Raw genomic sequence first — 24,597 nt, 5'->3', positions numbered from 1 at the left:
CCTCTGATTGGCTGTAAGCGCTGCGAGCGGGCCAGGATCATTTCTTGCAGGGGAGTGTTCGCCCATGCACAACCGGGTCTGAACAACTTTTTCTAGGGTGGCGCCGGCAGTTTTCCCTGCCACCGCGAGGGAAAGCCAACTTGCTGGAGCACTTTTGAGGCACATGGAGTTTGATATATCGGTTGTCGTTGCTATTTTCGTTCGATGTAACAGTAACTTTTGCTATATATTCTCAATGTAAATTTACCGTGTTTAGAAATTGTTCGATATACGGGATAATTTGATATAAACGGGTTCGATATAGTCGGGCTCGACTGTATAAAAGATGATGCGTTCCACTGATGACCAGATTACTCGACGGCCAACGACTGTTCTCGCCGCTATCAGTGTACACCATCAACCGCTTGTACTTAGATCGTTCAGTTTCCGGGCACAAGTTTGCCTAATAAAGAGTTCTGTATTTCCGAGTCTTGCTGGAACCTTAATCATTGTCGCAACCACATGACGGTATTATCTTGTTCCCTGCAGGTTCCGTTTGAAGAGATTCTACTGTACATGGTTTTTCAAGTGAAATGCACAAATTACAAATGTAATATTCAACTGATATTCAAAACCTTCGAATATTCACACGCCTTTACAGTCACGCAATATTTTGTTGACAGGTTCCACCTCGGGTTCAAGAAATGACCCTGCCAGTTTTCATAGTTTCCAAGGGATTCCCGCCACATTTAACTTCTTCGGGAATTGAAAAATTGCATTTTCTCAGCACAACATGACTTCTTGAGGATAAGGTCTGTGTGCTGTGTATGCGTGGTGTTGCTAAGCATATCTCTTGGGTGAGCGATGCTGCTTCGGTCTTCTGCTTTTCAAAAGTACTCTTTCCTTCTCTTCTTTCTGTGCCTAGACGGACAGCATGGATGCCCTACTGGAGGGCTGTGTGTTGTCGGCGTTGAGATCCAAGCTGCCCCTGCCATTGCTCGCCAGCAGTCTGTACAGTGGCCATGTCCTTCCGCGCTGTCCTCCGGGTCGGCAGCTCGACATTCGGCGCACCTCGTACAAGAAGCTGTCCACCTACCTGGCACATTTGCAGTCGGTGAGCACTTGCAGTCATACCATCTTCACCAAACACCTTTCACATTTCGCCACCATCGATATCGCCTTTAAAGGCATAAGTATCTGCAGTGAAATTTCACTTCCACGATATTCATTATAAATAGAAAAGAAAATTTGATCCATGCGGAACAAATTCCCTACGAATAAATCCGTGTGCATACGGAATCAATTCCATACAAATGAATCCGTATGCATAGATTCAGTCCCGCACGGATGTATCCGTATGCATCTGTAAACTGCAGTGGGGACTAATTTACATACGATTCATTTGGAACGCTAAAACAACTGACTAACCCTGGACACAAGCCACTAAAGTTTAGTATGTAAATATTCAAGATTACAAAATACTGGCCAAGATAAAGCATGCAGTGAAGTTGTCTATTCAGGTGAGGTAGATGCAAAGGTAAATTTCATTTTGTAATTAGTACTGATTGTGTTTCAAAGAGAAGATTTGACACTTCGATGCGGTTTACATTGCTGACTTTTCGTTAAAGGGACACTAAAGGCAAATGTTAAGTCGACATTGGTTGCTGAAATAACATTCCAGAAACCTCATGGTGCTTGTTTCATGCCAAGGAAATGCTTATTTTGGAAGAAAATCACGTTATAATGGTCCACACAGGCCTCCCGACGTAGCGTTTGCCTTGCCCAATGTTGCCCGCCTTTACTGCCCGGCAGCCAATGCTGCGGTTTCTGCTCTAAAGGGCACATTACAGGCCTTGCCCAAGTTGCGGTTGATCTCGTAATCCTCTGCACGAAAGTGCAGTGAGCACACACTCAGATTTCATGGTTGTTAGCACACTCTCGCAGAGGCACGGCACTCAGCCACTTCAGCGTGGGTTTATTTGCGGTACCCATTAGAAAGTCATGTCAGTTTCTTTGCTGCCACTGCTGTTGCTCAAGCGGTGCACACCATTCAGGCATCCGTCAACATAACAGGGACGCGGCATTTTGTTGAACTTTTCGTTAAAGCGACTTTCATGAGTGTGCAAAACGCACACAACAGTACGCGATAGTGAAACTACCACTGTGACGCAACTGCAAGTAGTTTGAGTACTAGTGATTAATTGTACTCTTGACGTCATCAGGCTCATTCCAAAATGTGCCACTGGCGGCGCATATCATGTCCTACATTTAGCTTGATTTCTCGATTAATAGAGCATTGCTGTTGATAATACTGACGGTTTAGGTGTTCTCAAACATTCACCTCTCACTCTGACATAAATTGTTACTTGCCTTTAGTGTCCCTTTATTTCTTTCTATCAGAACGGTTAATTTGGCAAGTTGGTGTGCTTCCATTTTGAACGAATAAACAGTGCGAGAAAACGAGGACGAGCAAAGGAACGACAGACACGGGGCTTTAGTGCCCATGTCTGTTGTTCGCTTGGTCATCCTTGTTTTTCCGTGCTGTTTATCAATTCAAGATTCCTTAATTGACATTTGGTGTGTAACACTTGATTGCATCGTAAAAGCTCATGGAAGTTCCCTGAGCAGATTCACTGTAAGAGTACGTGTGTAACAGTGTCACTGATAGCCACTGGGTTAGTCGTTACTCACAGGAGATAAATGAAGCAGTCTGTGAGGCCCTTGCTCTATATCCCAGGAAGGTCTACTGGCGCTGAAGGAGACCAGTCCGGGTGTGCAGAGCATCGTGTCAGTCCGCAGGGAACACCCGCGGCTGCGCGGCTTCTCTCAGATGGCACTGCCACCATCAGAGCCGCCCAAGGAAGGCGGCTACCGCTTCCCGACCATCCGGGAGCTGCGCTCCATCACGGCCGCCGTGCTACCCCTTTTTCCAGGCCGCAGGTGAGCGTTGCACTCAAGTGGACATGGCGTTCTGGGGTGCTAGTCTCGAACTCTCTATCTAGTGGACATGTCCATTTCAGCAGAGTGCATTCATTTACTTGAGAATGCAGGTGGCCGTGGTGTCGTTGCACTTCTGACCACGTTGATGCGTCAAACCTGCACAGCACACTTCCAGCATTAGAAGAAAGTGGTCAGAATGTACTGTCACAGAGCACTTCAACAAACTTGACAAGTCTGTCCTTGTGTATGAGCCTTTCCCAGATGCTTGCGAACGGTGCAGGGAATGCGTACCGACTAGAGCTGTGCGAATAGCAAAATTTTGGGTGCGAAGCGAATTCGAATATTGAAGTGTGAGTGCGAATCGAATCGAATATTTTTCGAATACAGTCGAACCCGTTTATAACGAACTCGAAATTGTCGCGAAAAGCGGTCGTTATATCAGTAGTTCATTGTATATGGACTCGCCCTTAAAAACGTGCGCTGAGCGGCCAAGCCGTTTTTTTTTTCCTTTGTGCACTTTTATTAAAGTGCTAACAACCCCTTCGGTGACAAGCTAAGCCTTTTCGCGTCATGAAGCGACGCCTGCTGCGTGCTCACGAGTGAATTAACCGCCTTTGCAATGAGCTGACACCGTTTCACCAAAGCACGGTACCGCGACGTGGGGCCGATCATCCCTGGCTAGTTGCGGGCAGCGCGTCGCCTACTCGGGTCGCTGAGTCACTGCCGGGCCGCTTGCTGTATGCCGTATGCACGCGTTTGTACGTTCTTCGTGCTTGCTTCACTCCGGACTGTGCACGGGTGCGGCGATTAGCCTCTTCGTTCAATGCGGCGATAACAAGCATTTTCCAAGCAACGCACACTCTACGTCTCCGCGATGCTCTCGCGGCCCTGCACGATGATGTGTGGCGCACTTCACTTGTCACCTAGTCAAGCACGCAGTATACGCTCGCTGTCAGTGCATCGACGTTTCTCGGTGCCCGCGCCTCTCAACAACAGCGAGCTACGTACTTTCATTTCTACAAAGCGACGCGCACTTTAAAGCGGTCTTGCACGACGCAGCGGCATGGCTAAGCATGGCGCGCTCGTACCGCCGTCAATCCACAGTGTACGGCGTACGCCACACGCGCAGCCGAGCAGATATCTACAGATGACTGTGATAAGGTTGTCGGCTATAAGGCATAATGTCACGTTCACCGACGGTCGCCGCAATCGCGCGGAAGTCGTAATCACCGATCGACCGGTCTCTGCCGTTACCGAAAAGACGGACGACTTTTCGAAGCACATTGTGGCGTCGACGAGTTTAGGGACGCAGTGAACCTTTTTGCGATGGAAAGTTATCGCGGTTATCACTTCAATTGCATTTATGCCTTCTTGCGTTCCAAGGCATTGTTTGGTTCATCGCAAACGGTCGTAGCTGCAGAGAACGGCGTCAGGAAAGGTTACCGTGCGAAAGCTGACCGCAAGGCTTCATGCTGCCTACAATTTTTTTTCCCTCACTGCCATTCTGCCACTGAAGAAACGCCTGGAAACTGAACGACCTCGCTTGCAGCGTCTGAAATCTGCGTGCGGTGCTCGCCGATCTGGGTATCTTAGTCGCAAATAAACTGGGGCGGGGCACGCGCAAGCGCGCGCCCCTGTCACGCTTTAGAAGGCATGTTTTAACTTTTTTTCGCTTCGTATGCGCCACATTTTTACCGCGACCGTGTCTGAAGTGTTCGTTGTAAAAGTAGGAGGCTTTGAAAAATGTTCGCTATATCTGGACGCAGCTTCAATGGTTAGCATAGGAAAATCGTAAATGCACCCAAATATGGTCGTTATAACTGATAGATCGTTATATGTGGGATCGTTATAAGTGAGTTCGAGTGTACTTCGAAGCGAAATTGCAGAAGAAAAAGTTAGAGAGGATTCCTAAGCATATTCATATGAGATAGCAACATGAAAGTGTTTCTTTTCGCTAGGTTGATGAAGCATTGGCGGGTAGGTGTTTCATAGTTGTCTTATCAAGAATGAGGTAATGTAGAGGCTGAATTGTATTTATGGCTCTTGTTTGGCGACATTGTTGCACTTGCTCCTGCAGAGAGCGGCAGTGGGTGTCCAGTCTGCAGCTGCATGGTCGTCTGCAGCTCGTTGTCCACAGCTCGTCAAACGGGTGGTACAAGCCACTAGAGTAGTCTAGTAACACTGGTCTCCCCCTCCGTTCGCCTCGTCCGTGTGAGTGGGGGGCATTTGTGGAGACTTCTTCTCGTGAGGTGACGTCACTAGGCTCCGCCTTTATCCCTCGAGGATTTGTCCCCCGTCTGAATACCCCTTAACGGAGCTTGAAAGGCAGCTTTGCCGCAATATCGGGGTGTGATGGGGTGAAGAATATTGAAAATCTAGGACCACTTCCAATTGGATGTTGAGTATGTCTTGGCAAAGTTCGACCGTAACGGAGCTTGAAAGGCAGCTTTGCCGCAATACCAGGTTTTGATGAGGTGTAGCATATTGAAAATCTAGCGACCACTTCCAATCGGACGTTGACTGTGTCTTGGCAAAGTTCGACCCTAATGGAGCTTGAAAGGCAGCTTTGCCGCAATACTGGGGTGTGATGAGGTGAAGCATACTGAAAATTTGAAGGGGTCACTTTTAATCGGACGTTGACTGTATTTGTTTTTGGGAAGTTCAAATAGTAAAATTCCAGTGCGAATCAAATCGAATAGCAAACACTGTTAGAAAAATATTCGAAATTTCGAATATTCGCACACCCCTAGTACCGACCTTCACAAGTGTGTTAAGCAGGAGACCACATTAAAGCTAATTTGAGGGCTAACCGTGTCACAGAATCAGAGTTAACGCATGGCCAAAAGTGGATCTCATAGGCTGTCTATTTGCTGTGTTGAAGTGCATTCCATTCCTCTCATTTGTGTCGAAAGTTGTGAAAGCTCCGTGACGTCAAAATGACGTTGCAGAAGAACCAGAAACGGAATGCGCTGCTCGCAAAGCTCCGGCCAGTCAGCGGTGGCCGAAATGGACACTTAAGGGGGGGGACGTGGCAATGGGAATGGTAAATCTGGTCACAATGTTCAATTTTTCAATTTGTTTTTGCCATCCTGAGACCATGTTTTTACTACATGGTGAAATATTAGACCAAAATAAGCAGTAGAAGTTGTAAAGAAAAAGCATTTTACTAGTGTGCTATTATCAAAAACTATGAGAAAATTGGGTTTTAGAAAATGCAAATCTGCAGTTTTCCCTTGATACGGCGCCACCATATTGGCGTCATCGTAAAGAGGACAGGTAGAGCTCAAGATAGCCACGAAGCTGCCTTTCTCCAATGAAAAATAAAACCAGCTTCCTTCCGAGTTCCATTTTCTTAGCTTTTAGCTCTATTTTCTCAGCTTTCATTTTTTGAACAGTTGCTGTCAGTCATCCTTGTGCCATTTCACAACAAATAAAGATATAACCATTCCGTTTTCTGCACTTAGATTCTGAGACATTGGTGAGTGCCGTAAAGCTGCCCATATTTGTCTGCACGCCATACAGAGTTTTATAATTGGGTTTTTGTAAATGTTGTTAGTAAGACGATATGTTCAAGAAATTTTTAAAAAATTTGTGTGCTTGTTTGAATATTAAAAAATAAACCAATAGCTTTACGGCACAGAATGGGCCCTTGAGAATACCCTTATGCAAAAATCTTGACGAACTTATGTATAATTTATTAATTAATTTTGGGATGACAGTAAAGTCTATCAAGTGTTGTAACTCAAGAACTACAACAGATAGCTCAAAACAGATTTCAGCTATGATGTCAGCACAACATATCACATCTGCATGCCAAATTTCATCACTTTATCTCCATAAATAGCCAAGATAGTTTTCGTTGCCACGTCTAATAGCTCCCCTACTCTTGAACATTTTCGTGGGTTTGATTTGCGGCTGCTGTGGCTATCCATCATGCACCTGCACTCCTCTTTTGTTGCGACATGGACAATCGGTGCGCATTTTTGCCGTCGTCATCGTGTTCCGTATAAAGTCTAAATCGATAACATCGCCTTGCACCTCCTATGTTCTATGTACTACAAGCAAAAGCTTGCAGAGGCTGTAAACAGGCGTGGTTCAAGCAGAGATGAAATGCACTGGCCGACTCCGTCAGGTAAAGGAGCATGAAGGGGTGGTGGTGGGGGGCTGCGTCATTTAGGCAGCAACCTCAAACTTTGATCTAAAGGGCGCGGCCACGTGCACTATCTCAACAAACATCAGTAGATGGCTCCTACCCTTGTACGTGCTGTGCTCTCATCGCTTACTTTGTGTTGAGGCGACAGGCAGCATGAAAACCGCTTGGCTCCCTGGAGTTGCCGTATGCCCTTATGCCAGCGTTTTGTAGAGTTACGCCAGATCAGACCTAATGGAGTTAGCTGCTAGCCTTACTTGCAGCAAAACTGTGACATTTCTTTCTTGCGTAGTCTTCTAGCCTGCCATCCTCTTATTACGTCCAGAGCTTTTCAATCATATCAGTTGCGAAACTCCCCATAGGCTCCGTGTGTCAGAATCCAGACACAGCATTGGTCAAAGTTGCGAAGGTCTGCCAATTGTCGCATCACCTGTCTGCTGAGAAAGATGCAGTGTGTGCTCTGTCATTCCATACAGGTAGTGCATGCATTGGTTTGCTAACCTTTGCAGATTTGTCCGTGGGCATGTCCGGGTCTTGTAATGGAGTTTTGCTACTGGTACGATTGAAAAGCTGCGATTACATCGACTTGCATTTGTGCATTGCATAACAGACATAAAATACCATGTCCATGCCCTATGATTCGATTCACTTCGTATTTAATGTGTTCTTTCTTTTGGCAGCAAAGGACACACACTTGGATTGGATGAAGTGAAGGCCGTCATCCGGAGCTACGTCAAGGAAAACGAACTTCAAGATCCGGATGACAAAAGGTCGGTACAGTACAGCATAGCTTGTCGGTAGGACAAGTAAAGAGGCTCGTTAATGAGTTACAGAGTACAGATGCATTAATGAATTAATGCTAAAATAACTTGCACGCCTGTTCTCGCACCATGGTAGACTTCTTGGAAGCCACTCATGCAGAAAAGAAAGAGTGTTGCTTATGTATCTATTGTTTTATGTATGGAGAGATGATTCAAATGCACAAAGACGTCTTACGAGGTAAGTATTCAATGACAGACGGAACAAATGTTTTGTTCTGTGTTGTTCCATCTTAGTAGGGCAGCCGGAGTGGGGGCTGCTTCATCTGCACTTTGTCTGGTGAAGGGGTTTACAAACAAGTCACAGATGTCGTTAAGCACATTAAAATTTGTTGTAAACTTAGAGCCCTTGTAGCCATTAGCTTCTGGTGTGAGAAGTTCATGTGTACACTTTGGAAGCATTACCTGGAACATTTGGGGTGTTTTAGCGATGTTGAAGTTTAAAATTGTTTCCTCGAAAATTGGCTCATAGCATGCATAGTATTACCCGATAGCTACACGTAAGCATCGAAAATTGCCTGTAGGGGGCTCTGTGACTTTGACGAAGCAAGTGTTGCCTTCACGTTGTGCTCACAAGATCCCTGTTGTTCTTTTTATTCGCTGCAAAGCTGATTTGAATGGGTCCTAACACACTAGCTTCTGCAGTTTCACTAAATGCACAGTTCAGTAATGCAGTAGCCCTCTACACATGCACGATTGGTAGTTTCTTTCTGTATTCCTCACCTGCACGGACACTGGAGAAACGTGAAATGTTTAAAGGGGGCCCTGCAACACTTTTCCAAGTAATCGCTGAATTGCTTCATTAAAACAGCTTATTGCCTCACGAATTGACTGCCGCAAAAAATTTTAGAATCCGTCAAGTACGAGCGGATTTGTCGCATGTGTCAAGTGCTTTCTCTCGCCTCTGGTACACTCAAACCTCATTATAACAAAGTCACATCTGCCTCGAAAATAAGTTCGCTATATCCGAAAATTCGTTATAAACGTTTATCTTTAACACTGCATCTATTAAAAGACTATTCTTAATTTACTTCGTTATAACCGATAATTCGTTATATACCAGTGTTCGTTATATCGAGGTTTGAGTGTACCAGCGAGTGTGCTGAAAGCTACGTGGGGGAATGACAAGGGGGCAACAAGGTGCGTCCGTTCGTTGGTGTGTGTCATGACCTCGAGCACTTTCATTTCTTCTTCGAACGCGCGGATTCCTTTCAGTGTGATCGTGAGCGGGTGCATAGCGGCATCCTGCATCGGCTACGGTAGCTGTACAGCTCACGATGCTCAAATCAACCAATGGCCATGCACTTCGGGGTTATGGCGCAGTCATTTGGGTTTATGGCATCATTTGTTGAGAAAAGAGGGAACGATTTCTAGCTGTCTTTGAGAATTAATTATAAATTCCAGGCCGCGTGCTGTGCTATAACGTTTGGCTCGCGTGTTCTCGGAAGCCTCGACTACCGATCGTCAGCGTTTTCTGACCATGCTGAAAAAGTTTTGCGGGGCCTCATTAAGTAGATAATTTACACCATATTAGTTTATGTAATAGCGCTCCAGTAAGCTTATGTTACTTAAGGCACATCTGACAGTCTTAGTGAAAGCTTTAGTGACATTAAAAGAAACTTTAAAAGAAATTCAGCAACTTTTCTTTCAGTTTAGTGATGCACTTTTAAACAATTTGGCAACAGCGCCCATCATTCTCATGGCAGCTGAATGTTCACAGCAACAGATTTTTCTCAAGTAATGTTTTTAGGAATCTCTGCAGTACTCAGCCGCTGAAAACGGTAGTCGGCCCGCATAGCAGACAGCACATTTTATCACCTCTTGTGAGTGCTAGCTGATCGCCTGGGCATTAAATGTTGTCACCATGAAGAGCAAAGGCTCCTTCTTTAGATGTACACTCAAACCTCATTATAACAAAGTCACATCGGCCATGAAAATACCTTCGTTATATCCGGAAATTCGTTATAAGCGGTTATTTGTAACACTGTATCTATGACAAGACTATTCATTTACTTCGTTATATCCAATAATTCGTTATATCCGGGTTCCTTATATCAGGGTTTGAGTGTCCACCAAAATGAGCAAGCTCAGTGCCGTAGTGCTTACCTGTGGCGCAAAAAGACCGCCGGCTGTCGTGCGGGCAGACTATCACGTTTCAACTGCTGGCATAGTGTACACAGAGCCGAAGAAACTGAGCCCTTTGTTGGGGACAAATTGCAGTTCGGTGAAGATGGACCCCCGTCTGAGTGATGCGGCAGCATGCTTGTCGGAGAAGCTCAGCTGGGAGGAGCTCTTCAGTAGGGTGATGTCGCGGATGCAGCCCGCACACGAGGTGACGCCTGCGGATGGCGGGCGACCCACTGTACACCGCGGTGCGCTGCCTCCCATTTCATTCACGGTGGCCCAACGGACGGGCAACAAGAAGGTGACCCTCGTCGAGGGCCTCGAGTCGTACGGCATCGACGTTGCAAACCTGGCACACGAGGTGAAACCCCCGCCCACTTTTCTGCAAGTACTCGATTAGGGTACTGGTTTGGGCAAGCTGGTTGCATTCCACAACTTTGAGCACTATGGCGCGCAAGCTAGAAGTTCGTCTAACCTCCCATCTTTGTCGTCTAGCTTTTGCGCCCAAATACATCCACAACTCTACTAGTACAGCTGAATTTCGTTTATTAGTACTTGCTTCATTTCAACTTCTGGTAACTTAAATTGGTGTTGCAGCACTGTAGTGAATTTGTGAATTGTGAATTTGTGATTTGAATTTGTATACGGTGTCTTGAAAATGCATATCCCATGACATGCGTGTGCTATGTCAGGTAATGTATACAGTAAAAGCTCGTTAATTCGAGTTCCACGGGAACGCTGAGCAATTTCGAATTAAACAAAATTCGAAATAATGAAAGTGAGCAAAAATGGGTGGATTTCGGGGGTGGGGGCACGAAAAATATTTATTGGCCAAAAAAGTTGGTGATGACCATCTGCTTCTTTTCTCTGAATGCCACAGCTGCGGCTCTCTGTTCCAGCGCGCGGACGCGGCGCAGGGAATCCTGTTCACCCTCTTCAAAGCTGAAGAAGAGATGCGCCACATTAAGTGCCTCCATCACCGCAGAAGCTGACGGGCGCACAGGCACTTCGTCATCTTCGTTTTCCTCACCTTCTGGCTCTTCAGCAACAGGCTGCACACCGGCTACTTGAGCGATAATGTCCTCATCAGTCAGGGCACCACACACCGATGCACCGGTGTCAACTTCAACATAATCGGCAAAACGTACGCCCCGAAGAGTGTCGCGCAATGCCACTGGCATGAGCTCCTCAGCCCCGTCCACGTCGACGTCACAACTATCCTGCGCACTTCCAGCTGCAAATCCACTGTGGCGGAAACAGTTTGCGATTGTGGTCGCGGTCACCTGTTTTCATGCGCGCACCAACATGTGCATGGCAGTGAGCAGCGTAATGCCGAAGTCCTTCCTGTCGCCCGCGCACAAAATCATTCTCTCCAGCATGTGACGCCTATAAAAGCACTTGATGTTCCTTATCACACCCTGGTCCATTGGCTGTAGGGCCGCAGTCGTATTTGCTGGAAGGAACACTAACTTTGTTGCTCTCAGCTCAACGTCGACTTTGTGCGCCGAACAGTTGTCGACGACAAGAAGAACGCGTCTGCCGCCCAGTTCCATTCGCCTGTCGAATTTCAGTAGCCACTTCCTGAATAAGTCACCTGTCATCCAGGCTTTCTTGTTTGCGGCGTACTCCGTCGGCAGTGACCGAATGTTTTTGAAGCACCGTGGCTTGAGTGCTTTGCCAATCACAAAAAGGGGGACCTTTTCCGTACCGGTCATATTTGCGGCGACCAGAACAGTGACACGCTCTTTGCTGCGCTTGCCGCCGGCACAGCTGTCTCCCTTGTAGGTGATCGTCTTGTCTGGCTGCAACTTGAAAAATAACGCTGTCTCGTCAGCGTTAAACACATCCTGTGGTGAGTAGCTCTCCAAGTACTGCTGCAGGGTGTCGCTTCTCCAAGTAGCGCATGTTTCGGCGTCCACTTCCTTTGCCTCGCCGGATAACGTGCGGAATACGAGATTGTGCCACTCCCTGAAACGATGAAACCATCCCTCGGAGGCGACAAAGTCTTCAATGTCCAAGCGCAGGGCGAAATCGGCTGCCTTGGCCATGATGATAGGGCCGCTCAATGCGATACTCTGTGCTCTCATTTCTTTAACCCAGATAATCAAAGCCGACTCCAGTTCCGGGAACTTCGCTGTCCTTAGCCTTTTTCGACTGGCGCCAAAATCCTCGGCTTCACAGGCGTTTTCAATGGCCGTCCTTATGCGTATGTAGGTTGACAACGTGCTCGGAGGTATGCCGTGCTTCCTCGCAATTTCGTATTTGCTCGAGTTCCCTTGGTCAACCTCTCGCAAAATCTCCACCTTCTTGACAGTCTTCGCGCAGTAGTTTCCCCGCGGCATCTTGCAACTTCGATGTGGAATAAGACGGCTTGACGGCGTGAACGAACAACGTGCTCGAGGAACAAAGTGACGTTGCCGGGTGCGGCCTAGGACTGCTAGGACTACTCCGCCGACTCCTCAGCGTCCCGCGGGTCCCACGTATACAAGTGGCGCCAGGCGCTGAGATAGCGGGAGGGCTACGGAAAAAAAAAAATGCTCCCTGGATTTCGGAGGCCATACTTTGCTCGCCCTTTGCTCGGAGGCCACTTGAAGCTCGAAAAAACTGGTCGTGCCACCTATCATTCGGCCGTAAAAGCTTCCACTAGTGTTTGACGATGATGACGCTCGGCGGCGCGCGCTTCGAATTATCCGTAGAGGCGGCAATTTCTGTTCGAATTAACGAATCGTTTTACACATGGTCTCCTATGCACTGCGGACCGGACTGCGGCGACCATTTCGAATTATCCAAAATTTCGAATTAATGAGGTGTGAATTAACGAGCTTTCACTGTACATGCCTTTATGGCAGTAATGGTTTCTCGCATAGAAAAGAAATCAGTTATGGGAGCCTTTTGGAATTGCAAAAACTTGTGTGTGCATCAGGTTTTCTTTCTCTTTTTTCTTCAGATACGCATCAGATTTTCATTTGATGCTGCTGTACATTCTGAATTGCACTCTCACTTTGGTTTCACAGTGTTTAGAAACTCTTGATTACACTGGAAGACTCAGCTGGACTGGCTTCAGTACAGTCACGCATCAAACTTTACACTGTTTAAACAGGCTGTGTTCCTTATTTGTGCTCACTGTGTTCCTGTTTGTGCTCATTTGTGTATCCAATGCCCAGTATGTCTTCCCGTGACACTCGTTTCGCCTGTCATACAGGTTCAAGTGGGCGTGGCGGCCAGCGTGTCAGTGACACCGCTGGCCAATGGCAAGCAGCAGCTTCTCGTGCAGGGCAATCAGGTAAGCCAAAGTGCCTGCATTCAACAGAGCACCCACTCTCTTTAGTTCATAAAGACTTATAGCCGAACAGCGTAGAGGTGTGCGCCGCCTCCACCGCCTGTTTTTGGTCACGCCACTCGCGCCGCCACCGAAGTCCCAAGAGAGATCACGCCGCCGCCGCGCAAGAATTACGGCGCGCTGCCGTTAGTCTTTTCTTTTAATTCGAATGGGGAATCTGGAAATAAAATACAGCACTTCGCCGGAGGAGCTCTTCTTGATGTCTCCATTTAATGAACTGTCCATTTCAGCGACCGCTGAATAGCGGGAGCTCGGCGATAAGCGCGCCCCCTGTTTCCGGTTCTTATTCTGCAGCGCCATCATGACATCGCGAAGCTTTCAAACACTCTCAACACAAATGATAGGGACGGAATACGCTTCAATACAACGAACGCAGCCCTCAGAGAGCCGATTTTCGGTGCACATGTCTTTTGATCGTGTTAGCCATCGATTTAGGTTTAATGCTGCCGCTCGTATAACGCAGCTGTAAGGTCGGTACGCATTCCCTGCATCGTTCTCAAGCATCTGGCACACATTCATATGCAAATTCAGACTTGAAAAGTTCCTGTTTCTGTGCATTTCGTCCACTCTCTTCTTACGCTACGAATGTGCTGGCGGGTTCGGTGCGGCGACGTGGTCAAGAGCGAGGTGACATCACGGCTCACCGCTTTTTCGAATCACTAAATGCGCTCTGCCAAAGTGGACTGTGGACATCTCCTTTGGATGAATGCATCGAGAAAAGCTCCCTAGAAGTTGTAGTATCTTTTTCTTCTCCAGAAATATCACGAGTATTGCCTGACCTTACCACTGCCACATCCTCCAGCCTTAAAGGGCGACGACCCAACTCGCTGGATAACATACTCTTGGAGTCTTGGACCTAGTACACCGTGCATAAATAAATAAAATAGATAAGTACTATACTGTATATCTCGGTGCGTTAGTACACTTTTTCCTTTAATTTTTACTCGAGTAAATCGATAAATAAATACAGAAGAAAAGAGAATGGCAAACTTAGAATATAGCTGAGCTAGTTACTATAGGTATTCATGTTAAGAAGACATGACGTGGAAACACGGGCATAAGAGAAAAGTCGACAGAGTGAACAGCTATCTCTCACGTAGACCACTACTCGCACTTGATTTATAGGTATGGCCTCTTATGTGGGAATGCGCAGATAAATATTTGTGTCTACCTTCGGTTCCGCCGCTGTGTGATTTTTCAGTTGTTAGCGGCGTTTCTGGTGTCTTGACTACTCCCCTGTGTCCGTGTTTGCACACCCTGTTTTTATAAAGGGCCCCTAACAGCCTCTGAAAATGCAACAAAAAACTAAAACAATGAGCGCATTATTCTCTCTTGGTGTTTCTTGTCTTTTGGTGCACTTCGTGATGCCAGAACAGTGATTCACGTGACATCATCAGGGTACATACTCTCGACTGGTCCATATACGAGAAATAACAGTTGTGAATTGTCTCCCATACTGCTTTGCTATACAGCCGCCCACCCGCTCTTGCTTCTCTCGCACGACTATCGTGCACGATTAACTGATTTCGCTCCATTTTGTGCGTTTTCGACCGCGCATTCATAGATAACAGACTGTAGCCGACAAGCGCAAAATCATGATAGGTTCAACGCTTAGTGCTGACATTGTACGCATGCTTTATGAAGAAATAAGTGGCGAGGAGATGTCCCCTGTAAGAAGGGTATTGAAGGTGAAAACGAAGCCAATGGAAAAGGCACCGGCTTATATGATTCTTCCAACGGATGCACTTTTTACAGCGGAGACGATGCAGCTTTCCAGGAAAAAGGCGAGCCTGCTTCGATAGTTTTTTGTATATTTTTTATTGCGTTAGCAATTGTATGGAAACTCAAGACAGGTTTTCCCCATCGCCGTCATGTTCCGTATAAACTCTAAATTGATAACATCGCTCCGCGCATTGCATGTTCTACCCGCGAGTAAAAGCTTGCGAGCATTGGCAAGGAACATGGCTAAAGCAGAGATGAACCAAGCTGGCCATCTCCGTCACACGGAATAACATCAACCCACGTGCAAGGCCTGCCGTCGGTTGCTCCCCAAGTAGAAGGAAACGCCTCGCCCGTCATTTGCTGGGCGAAGGAGCAGGAAGGGATGTCTGGGGAGAGGGATTGCGTAACTCAAGCAGCAACTGTGAACTTTGACTATAAGGGCGTGGTTGAGAGTGATGGCACGCGCGCTTTTTTAGCAGACATCAGCGAACGGCTCGTTTCCCTTCTACGTGCTGTGAGCGCTGTGATCTCACTGCTTCGCGCTCGGACCACTGATATGACGGACTGACCGAAAACCGCTTCTCTCCCGGGAGCAACCGTATTGCCATACACCTGCATTTTGTAGAGTTAAGTGAGATTGGAGCAAAAAGAGTCAGCTGCTAGCCCTCGTTCATGTAAAATTACGGCGTGTACGTATCGCATTCACTGCTTTGCCGTCGCCCCTGCGCTGCGCCGCCGCCGGTCCGATGAACCACGCGCCGTTCACGCGCCGCCGCTGGTGATGTGGGATCCGGCGCACATGTCTGGAACAGCATACAGTTGATGACTTTCTAGAAATGTTGCAAAATACACTAGCATTTAATCATAATGCTGATAACTTAGTATGCACTGTATTTCATTTCTTTGATTACTTCCTTGTATTGGCTTGCTTGCCAATGTTTGTATTTGCACCAACTGTTACAACTGTGATTTATCATCTTTCTTTTCTTTTTTTTACGCTTGTATAATATGAATAATGCGCCCACTACCACTTTATTTCGTGCACATAGTCTCCTTGTTCTTAATTTGAACTTGTTCAGCAAAGCTGCTCCGGGCAAATTTTATTGTTACTGCTGATGTGAATGTTCTTGTCTTTTTTTTTTGCTCCCACTCCTGTAAAAAACCTTGCAAAAGGTTAACAGTATGTTGAAAATAAAATAAAAAATAAATGAAGACGAAAGACATAGGCTGTGTTGTGTCCGGTTTGTGTGCCTCTTCACTTTTATTCTGGCATTTATTGCAACCTTAACCATTTTCTCACCTATAGTAATCATCTTTGCTTCTGGCAGTGTAGAGTGAACAGCGCAAAAAAAAAAAGAAAACTGTGCATAGGGTAAAATATGCACTTTCAGAAGCCACATTGCCAACATATTGCAGAAGTTTTGAACTGAATACTGTTTTGGCTACGCCTTGGTCATAGGCATAGCTGGGAGGGCAGGGTGTCTACCGACCGGGAAAACCGGGAATTCTCAGGGATTTTGGATAATCTGGAAAAGCTCAGGGTAAACTCAGGGAAATTGTGCTCCCATCAGGGAAAATCCACAGTAACTTTATTGAAGGGGAACGAAAGTCGCGGTAACGCTGGCTCGAAGTTTTGTGAACGCATTTTTCAAATCGAATGGCCGCTGCGGGGAAGGGGCGCGCCTCGATGCTCTGTTCGCCTTCGGAGCGGGGGAGTTGAAGAGAATCCGGCTAATGCGTGGCATGCGGGAACATGAACCACGGCACATCGTATTGTGCATGTTGTCAGGGTGTTCTGTGACTACGCCGTGTAGTTCTGTATTCGTTGTCGCGCGTGCTGTGATATGGTGTTTTTTGTTATCGCCGCGTGCCAAGTAACAAGCGTGATTAGTTGCAGTGGCAGTAGCAGTAGATGTGACGAGCTTGAGTTATCTTGCAAGCAATCGCGATCGTTCAGGAAGCGGATATCGTCGACAAGGCTATAGTATCTTGCAAGCTATCCCGATCGACGAGATAAAAGACGACGACGCTTGTTAGAGCACACTCGCTATGATCCTGAGCTTCAAAGATGCTATTTATGGCTCTGTGTAGAATAGAACAATTTTCCAGGCGAGAGTGAGCGTAAGTAACGGGCCCATTTACAGCAAGTGAAAGCTATTTTTCTTTTTTTTTTCCCGGTGAGGGTGAGGGAACAAGTTTTCGGCAGTCGACCGATATTTCTTGGGGCTCAAACTCGCAATTATCAGCCACGCAACTGCTTATGTGGATGTCTTGCTACAAAGCCGAATTACAAAACTTCAGAGCCAAGGCATAGCGGCGACCGAAATTCGCGACACCGGCACGAGTCCCACTTGCTTGGTTCGGCGCAAGATGTCGGAAAACAGAAACGTGACCATCATAATCAGATGTGCCGTTATTCAGGCTGTTGCCGTGCTTTCATGCGATCTTAGCCCGCAGCTATTTTGCTTTTTTTGCGATAGCATATATATATAGACACTAGGCGAATTTATTGCCTTCTCCATGATCTTCTTTAGCAAGTATAAATCGCGATTACATCACCCCACGTGTCGTACTCCATACGCGAGTGAAAGTGCGCGAGCGCTGCCGACGAACGGGGCTTAAGCAGAGGTGAAATGAGCCGACCCCCTCCTTCGCGCGATGGGTACATGGAGCCGGAGGGTTGTGGAGGGGGGGCTGCGTGAGTCCGACAGGAAGTACGTATTTTGTACCAGCGGGTGTGGTCGCGTGTGCCGCGATATCTTTAGAGGGTATCAGCAGACGGCTCATACCTTTGTAGGTGTTCTGCTGTAATTGCAAAACTTCCGTTGAAGCTATGGCAGTGGCGGAACCAGAGGGGGGGGGGCGGTAGCGACGATCGCCCCCTCCCCCATCCAAAGCCAGCCCCCGCCCCCTCCCTTCAGTGCCTGTCGTCCAGCTCTTTTGTCAGGCTGCTTGTCGAGTTTACCCCCTTTGTCAGGTTGCTTTGCCTACTACTGCCCAAAAGGTGTAAAGAGAATCTTGTCCCTGCTTTCTACCTCTCTCCTCATCGCTCTACCCTTTCCTGCTTCCCTATGCACATTTCTAACGAAGGCTTCTTAGGCGCCGGCATAATCTGGGCTGTTGCAATATGCGTGACCCACCAAAATGCACTGCTGCGGCGGTGGCTTCAGCCCTTGTACTCCCCTTCCCCCCTACCCGATCGGGTGATAGACCCTACCCGTCTCCCTTCCAATGTACACACCTGAATCTGCCCCTGAGCCATAGATAGGTCACTTCCCTTACTGCAGTGGCTGCATTTCCTGAAGGAGTGAGATGCTAGCCTATACTCGTATAAAACTCCTATTTGTTGCTATCAGATTCATGATTTCGCTCTTGCGGTGAAATTGTGATTTTTTTTTTTAACGTGCGGTGGTTTTCAATGTTGCGCGTTCGTGGAGAGCAAATGGTTCGGCTGGGCAACGTGATAGCAAAGGCGTGGCAGTGCTCTGAGCAACACGCAAGGATTTGACAACAAGCCGCAGCAGCAGAATAAGCGCAATTCCACAGTGCGTTAAACCTGCATTTGTTTCGTCTCTACACGTGACACTCTGGCAAGGCATCTAATTGTGATTGCTGCACCTCAGGCTCAACAAAATTTATTTTTTTTTCACGCAAAAAAAAAAGGTTTTCATGTTGCCGTATTATCGAGCATTCTTGTGGCATTTTCAGTCTAAAATTAATCCTTCAGTAACTATGCCTTGCATGAAAGGTCAAATTTCAGTTTCGGTATAACGGAGTAAATTGACCCTTTTACGAACTTTGCTATCTTGAGCTTTAACTGTACTCTGTACTATTCAAATGGGATTAAATCATTTTTATTTTCTAAAGTGCGTACTAGAGAGTGACATCATTGAGCGACATGGTGTCTACCCATCTTTACATAAAACAAAATTTTGTTTCACTCAGGGAATTTTAGCAAAAAGACTCAGGGAAAACCTGGAAAACTCGGGGAATCTAGAAATGTCAACTCGGTCACAGCGAAAATGTTCTTTAGTACAATGGTTTATAAACTTTTCATCGTGACTGTGCACACGTGACTTGACCTGTGCCACACCCTCGAGCTGACGGGTAATTTCCCTTACCACGGCTGATGCAGGTTGCATTTATGGAGAGGCTCCTGACCGGTTCATCGTATGGTGTCCCGCGCAAATACATCAAAGGCCTGGAACACGCAGCGGGAAAGAAGAAGGGAGGTGCGCGGAAGTGAACTCAACTGCCAACTCCACTCGCCGGCAAAGACATTTGCGCAACCTGACCAGATTGGTCAGGAGGTGGGCCGCCTCCCAACCAATTGTGGCTTCCCGTTGTTTGGCCAGGCATCCGCATTCTCTGGATACGAGCCGTGTGTGCTCACCCAAATGAAAAAGCAAGGGGAACGAGTGTTCGAATATTTACTGCCTGTAGCGTCTCACTCAAAATGGCGCGACCTAGAATCGTACCGCAACGTGATTGCTCGTTCTGTAATCGTCAAGACCAGTAGATGCATCTGACGTCTCCACAAATAACGTGCGTCTGATGAAAACTGTTCGAGTGGTCGCTTCTTTTCTGGAGCTGTGGACGCAGGAGCCTTACTCTCAATCGATAAGTCATAAAAAAAAAAGATACCATTTTCATTGTGTGCTGATAGGCTGAGGTGGTGTTACTGTCGTGTTGAATAATTACCGACTGCATCAACAAGATGACCACCGCTCCGTATAGATATTGGGCCATCAGGCATTGTACGAAAGGCCAAAAGATTTATTGATTGATTGAGTTCAGAGCCCTTGAAGAGACAACGGAATGCAAAAATGTTACGTTGGTTGAGTTTTAACTGACGAGAGCATTAGAATGTACAGTCGAACCTCAATGAAACGAATTATCGGTTATAGAGCAGTAAGTCAGGAATAGCAATGCCATTAATATAGTGTTACAAATGTACGCTTATAGCAAATTACTGTATACAACGGAGATGAAAAATTCGTGAACGAGGGGTGTCGTTGGAGCCGACGTTTCGACAAGGCTGACTTGTCTTCTTCAAGGCTGCAACTGCTTGTCTTGTTTGTCTCCTTCAAGCAGTTGCAGTGTTGAAGAAAACAAGTCCACAGCGAAACGTTGGTTCCACCGGTTCCAGCGTTGGTTCACGAATTTTTCACCTCTTCAACCTTCCCCTGAAATGCCTTTTTCGTATATAACAGAGCTATTTTTATGTCAGATATGCTTTGTTACAACAAGATCTGACTGTTCCAAACGCCGCCGTACTAAGGCACGGCCAAATGTTACACTGGGCTCGACAAAGGCACCTTGTCATCTAGGCGTTTTGATTGCAAAGGTTAGAGATGTGCATTAGAGGACAAAATCTACACAACTGCCCTTTTGTAGTAAAGCAGCCTGTTCCTGTGCTGTGAAAAAAAATCTGATGAAGCACTTTCATAGGTGCCTTCTTACTTCGAGTATGCTTGAATCTTTTTGTAGTGAGGTTGCCCCAAGACACAGAAGCATTTCTTTATATTCAATGTTTATTATGAGCATTTGCATTACATTCCTACACTGGCGGGCAAGCATGTTAATATACTGCTGTGCAATGAATGTTTAGCTGTTTCGTAGAGCAACATTAAAAAAAAGAAACAGTGCAGGAATATGACCACTGGAAAACAAAAGCACCTGCGTTGTTTCATCTTTAGTTCGTCCCGTTGTGCCTTTTTCTTCCCGAAATATTTTAGATTTAGTTTGTCACACCCAATTATTCGTTGTATCAGGGATTCTTATATCGTGATTCATCTGTACGAGGCCGGTCCGATAACTACTTAGCCTTCAAAAGAAAAATGAAAATTTTGGAATGGTGTCGATTTATTTCTCAACGTAAGTCCCCTTTCAACTCTATACACTTGACCCAGCGATCCTCCAACTTCTTGATCCCGTCAGAAAAATACGTTTCCTCCCGAGCTGCAAAGTAGGCTTCTGTGACGGCGATAACTTCTTCATTCGACTCAAATTTTTGTTCGGCGAGTGATTTTTTCAAGTTGGGAAACAAGAAGAAATCACTCGGGGCCAAATCTGGAAAATACGCTGGATGGGGCACCATTTCGTAGCCCAATTCAACCAACTTAGCCATGGCGATGGTGCAGGTGTGAGCTGGCGCATTGTCATGGTGGAAGAGAGCCTTTTTCTTCACCAAATGTGGCCGTTTTTTTCGCAATTCGGCGTCGAATTGGCTTAGTAATTCGGCGTAGTATGGCCCTGTCACCGTTTTGCGCTTCTCAAGGTAGTCGACGAAGATCATACCTTGAGAATCCCAGAAAATGGTGGCCATCACCTTTCCGGCCTATGCGACACTTTTCGTCTTCTTCAGAGCACGTTCTCCGGGTGCAGTCCACTGTTTCGGCTGTTCTTTGGTCTCTGGTGTGTACCAGTGGATCCATGTTTCGTCGACGGTCACAAAACGACGCAGGAACTCCTTCGGATTACGCTTAAACAGCTTCAAACACTGCTCTGAAGTGGTCTCATGGACGCGATTGTTGTCTGGAGTGAGCAAACGCAGCACCCATCGCGCCGACAGCTTTCTCATGCAGGATATGAGCCACACAGTCTTTTGAGATGCCTACTGTCTCGGCTATCTCGTGCACCTTCAGTCTGCAGTCTGCCAATGCAAGGTCCTGGATTTTTGCCACGTTATCGGCCATGGCAGCCATTTGTGGGGCCCCTGGACGAGGCTAATCAAAAACCGACATGCGACCACGTTTAAACTCGTTGAACCAATTTTTGACGGTTGCCATCGAAGAAGAAGACTCACCGTAGACGGCATCCAGTGACTCTTTGATTTCGCTGCACGATTTCCCTTCCAAAAACAGGAATCGAATCACCGACCGATATCGCTGTTTTTACATTTTAACGGACACACGAACATCACCTGCTTCCTCAAGCGGCCAAAACAAAACCACGAGCCCGATTCGACTGGACCTTTGCATGTGTCCCTCTAAGAGAGCGTCCTCAACGTCAGTATATGTCTCATGCGATAGGGTCGCGCTCTCGCGGTGAGGCTAAGTACTTATCGGACCGCCCTCGTTCTCTGGTGGGTGGCATTCTTGTCCTCGGCAGCTTTTAGTGGCACGAAGGGCTACGTGAACCAATGTACCGTAGAACAGCTTCGGAGAACAGAGGCTCAATGTCTGTAAATATCTGTGTAAAACGTCTCCGAGGCCATGAAATGACTGCAAGAAAGGTGTTTGTTGTTGGTAACTTTTGTGCACATGAACTGGGCAACACGGAAAGGCTTCGTGAGGGGTTGTGGCCAACCATATGAGGTCATCGTGTGATGTAACCACCATCTTGCCTTCGACTACGGAAACATTGAAGCAGTAAACGGCTGATGTGCTGTCTAATACAGTGAGCAGCCACATCACTGTTCAAATCGAGAGAAGCCGGTTTTTAACGTCGGAATAAACGAGGTTGTTACTTTTTTGCCTGTGTCGTCATTTCGTGTGGAATATGTCGATCCGAGCAAGTGCACTCCCATCAAAAGACTCTGCGCTGTGCACGGCATGTGGGTTTGTTTCAGCCAAGCACTGCTGAATCAAAAGTGACGAGCATTTAATTTGTTTCGAAAGCCCCAAGGCCTCTTCATCTCATTATTGACTGCATGTCGTAGGCATTACAATGCAGCATGCTTTGGTGGCCGTATCAGCACACACTGCAAACGTTTAAGGGACCTAAACTATTTACAGGCTAGAAATCACGGGACAGGTGTACGAAGCAGAAGAGTTGGGTAAGTAGTATTGCAATAACAGAACATGTAAAACGGCTTCATATAGCTTGATGTGGTGTCATACAAAGTATTTGAGAGCTTGAAACTTTAAATTCTTGAAGTAACAGCAAAGGAGGAGAATGTTTTGTGTTGGAATTCTAGTGTTGCCATTCCGTTTGCTAAAAATACCGCTACTACTGTGATAAAAGAGCTCGGTATGCCAGGACAAAATAGCAGAAATAAAAGATGGACGGTGCTGGCTTGGAAGCGGATTTTCACGGCATTTGCTAGCGCCTAGTTAATTTTTCTTTATTGTGGAGGTGAATTGCATTGCATATGAATGCATGAACTGAAATCGGCAAGTTTTGAAATTGTGGTTTAAATTCTGGGCTTTTGCATGCCAAAATCATAATATGATTGCGAGGCACGCGGTATCGATGGAGTCCGGATTGGTTTCGACTAGGGATGGGTGAATATTCGGGCGCTTCGATTATTTGAAATGAACGAATACATGTATATTTGAGCGCATATCCCCCCACCCCCCTGTAGATGTGGTTTCACTACAGCGTGGGAGTGCTATGCCGCGAAGCCTCCCATCCAGGGGAAATCTGCACGGCCGCAAAGCCACACTTCAAGCTTATATGCGCATATTAGCTCCACCTAAATTAATTATTTTTTAAGTTTAGAAGCGTGTTATACGGGCTTATATGCGGTAAGTACAGTAATTTTTAACATGTGACGTATTGTACCAGTCATAACTTGCACCCTACTGCTGTACAAATCTTGCTACTATTCAAAGTTGCTTCCACTTAACCTCGAACCGAAAAAGTGACGTTGGGTCAAGTAAAAAATGCCCATTTTTCTTAATAATAAGCGAGATATACTATTCGATTCGACATTAGTCACTCTTCGCTTCATATTCGCTTCGAACCTCAAACTTAAACTATTCCCCATCCCAGGCCCATAGCCAGGAATTTTTTTCGGGGGAGGGGGGGGGGGGGCACTTGCTGAAAACATTGACATTTTGAGAAAAACACCTATTTTTATTGTTTATTTTTGGTAAAAACACATACTTCACCAAATTTTTTTTTTGGGGGGGGGGGGGCTAGCACCCCCCCCCCTTTTTTTCGACCACCTGGGTTTCTTTAACGTGCACCTACAGATAAGTGCACGGGTGTTTTCGCATTTCGCCACCATCGAAATGCGGCCTCCGTGGCCGGGAATCGAACCCGCAACCTCTAGCTTGGCTGCGTGACACATAGATGGCTTGCACGTGACGTCCATGGACGCAGCTTCTGAGAGGAACTGGGACTCCACGATGGCGGCTTTGACGACAAACAAGTTGTGTCTATGTGAAAACGACGCGGCAGGATCGACGTCTCTGTGCTTGAATAATGAAAGAACCCGCATGTGATATGTTTTGATAACATGAATGTCACATCGGAAATGTCGCGTCTCCACATATGCTGGTGCTCCAACACGTACGGCGCTTTCAGTGACGTCAGTGCAAGCCATCTATACCTGCTAATTCTGCGCAATATCAAAAGCATCACTCTTGCCGCAAGAAGACGCCCGGCAAGCCAGAAAATGCGCAATAAGAAAAATGCCGCTCGTACGCCACCTTGAAGTTCCCGCGCACGTAGCTCACTGTGACGTCATATATTCCGACAGCGTCAAGTGTACAGCCTGCTACATCATTTTCAATCGTTGTTAAATTGATCGCATTGTGTTCTCAGGGAGCCAGATACTTACCATATAGCCGGTT

The 24,597-nt window shown here is 46.7% G+C and overlaps 1 protein-coding gene across 1 annotated transcript in view; it reads left to right on the top strand.

Annotated features, from left to right (window-relative positions):
- LOC119405938 (eukaryotic translation initiation factor 2D) overlaps window positions 1-19,739 on the top strand; it is a 28,406-nt gene extending 8,667 nt beyond the window's left edge. Inside the window, exons 5-10 of the mRNA XM_037672763.2 lie at window positions 905-1,093; window positions 2,717-2,919; window positions 7,750-7,839; window positions 10,108-10,372; window positions 13,214-13,294; window positions 19,209-19,739. Of these exons, the coding sequence (XP_037528691.1) occupies window positions 905-1,093; window positions 2,717-2,919; window positions 7,750-7,839; window positions 10,108-10,372; window positions 13,214-13,294; window positions 19,209-19,319 (939 nt within the window). The 3' untranslated portion in view covers window positions 19,320-19,739. The remainder of the gene's footprint in view (window positions 1-904; window positions 1,094-2,716; window positions 2,920-7,749; window positions 7,840-10,107; window positions 10,373-13,213; window positions 13,295-19,208) is intronic.
- Window positions 19,740-24,597: the final 4,858 nt, after the last annotated feature.

Source organism: Rhipicephalus sanguineus, chromosome 9 (assembly GCF_013339695.2).
Source record: "Rhipicephalus sanguineus isolate Rsan-2018 chromosome 9, BIME_Rsan_1.4, whole genome shotgun sequence".
In the NCBI taxonomy this organism is placed as follows: domain Eukaryota; kingdom Metazoa; phylum Arthropoda; class Arachnida; order Ixodida; family Ixodidae; genus Rhipicephalus; species Rhipicephalus sanguineus.
Note: the sequence above shows the minus strand (reverse complement) of the source record. Positions and strands in the feature narration are given on the sequence as shown.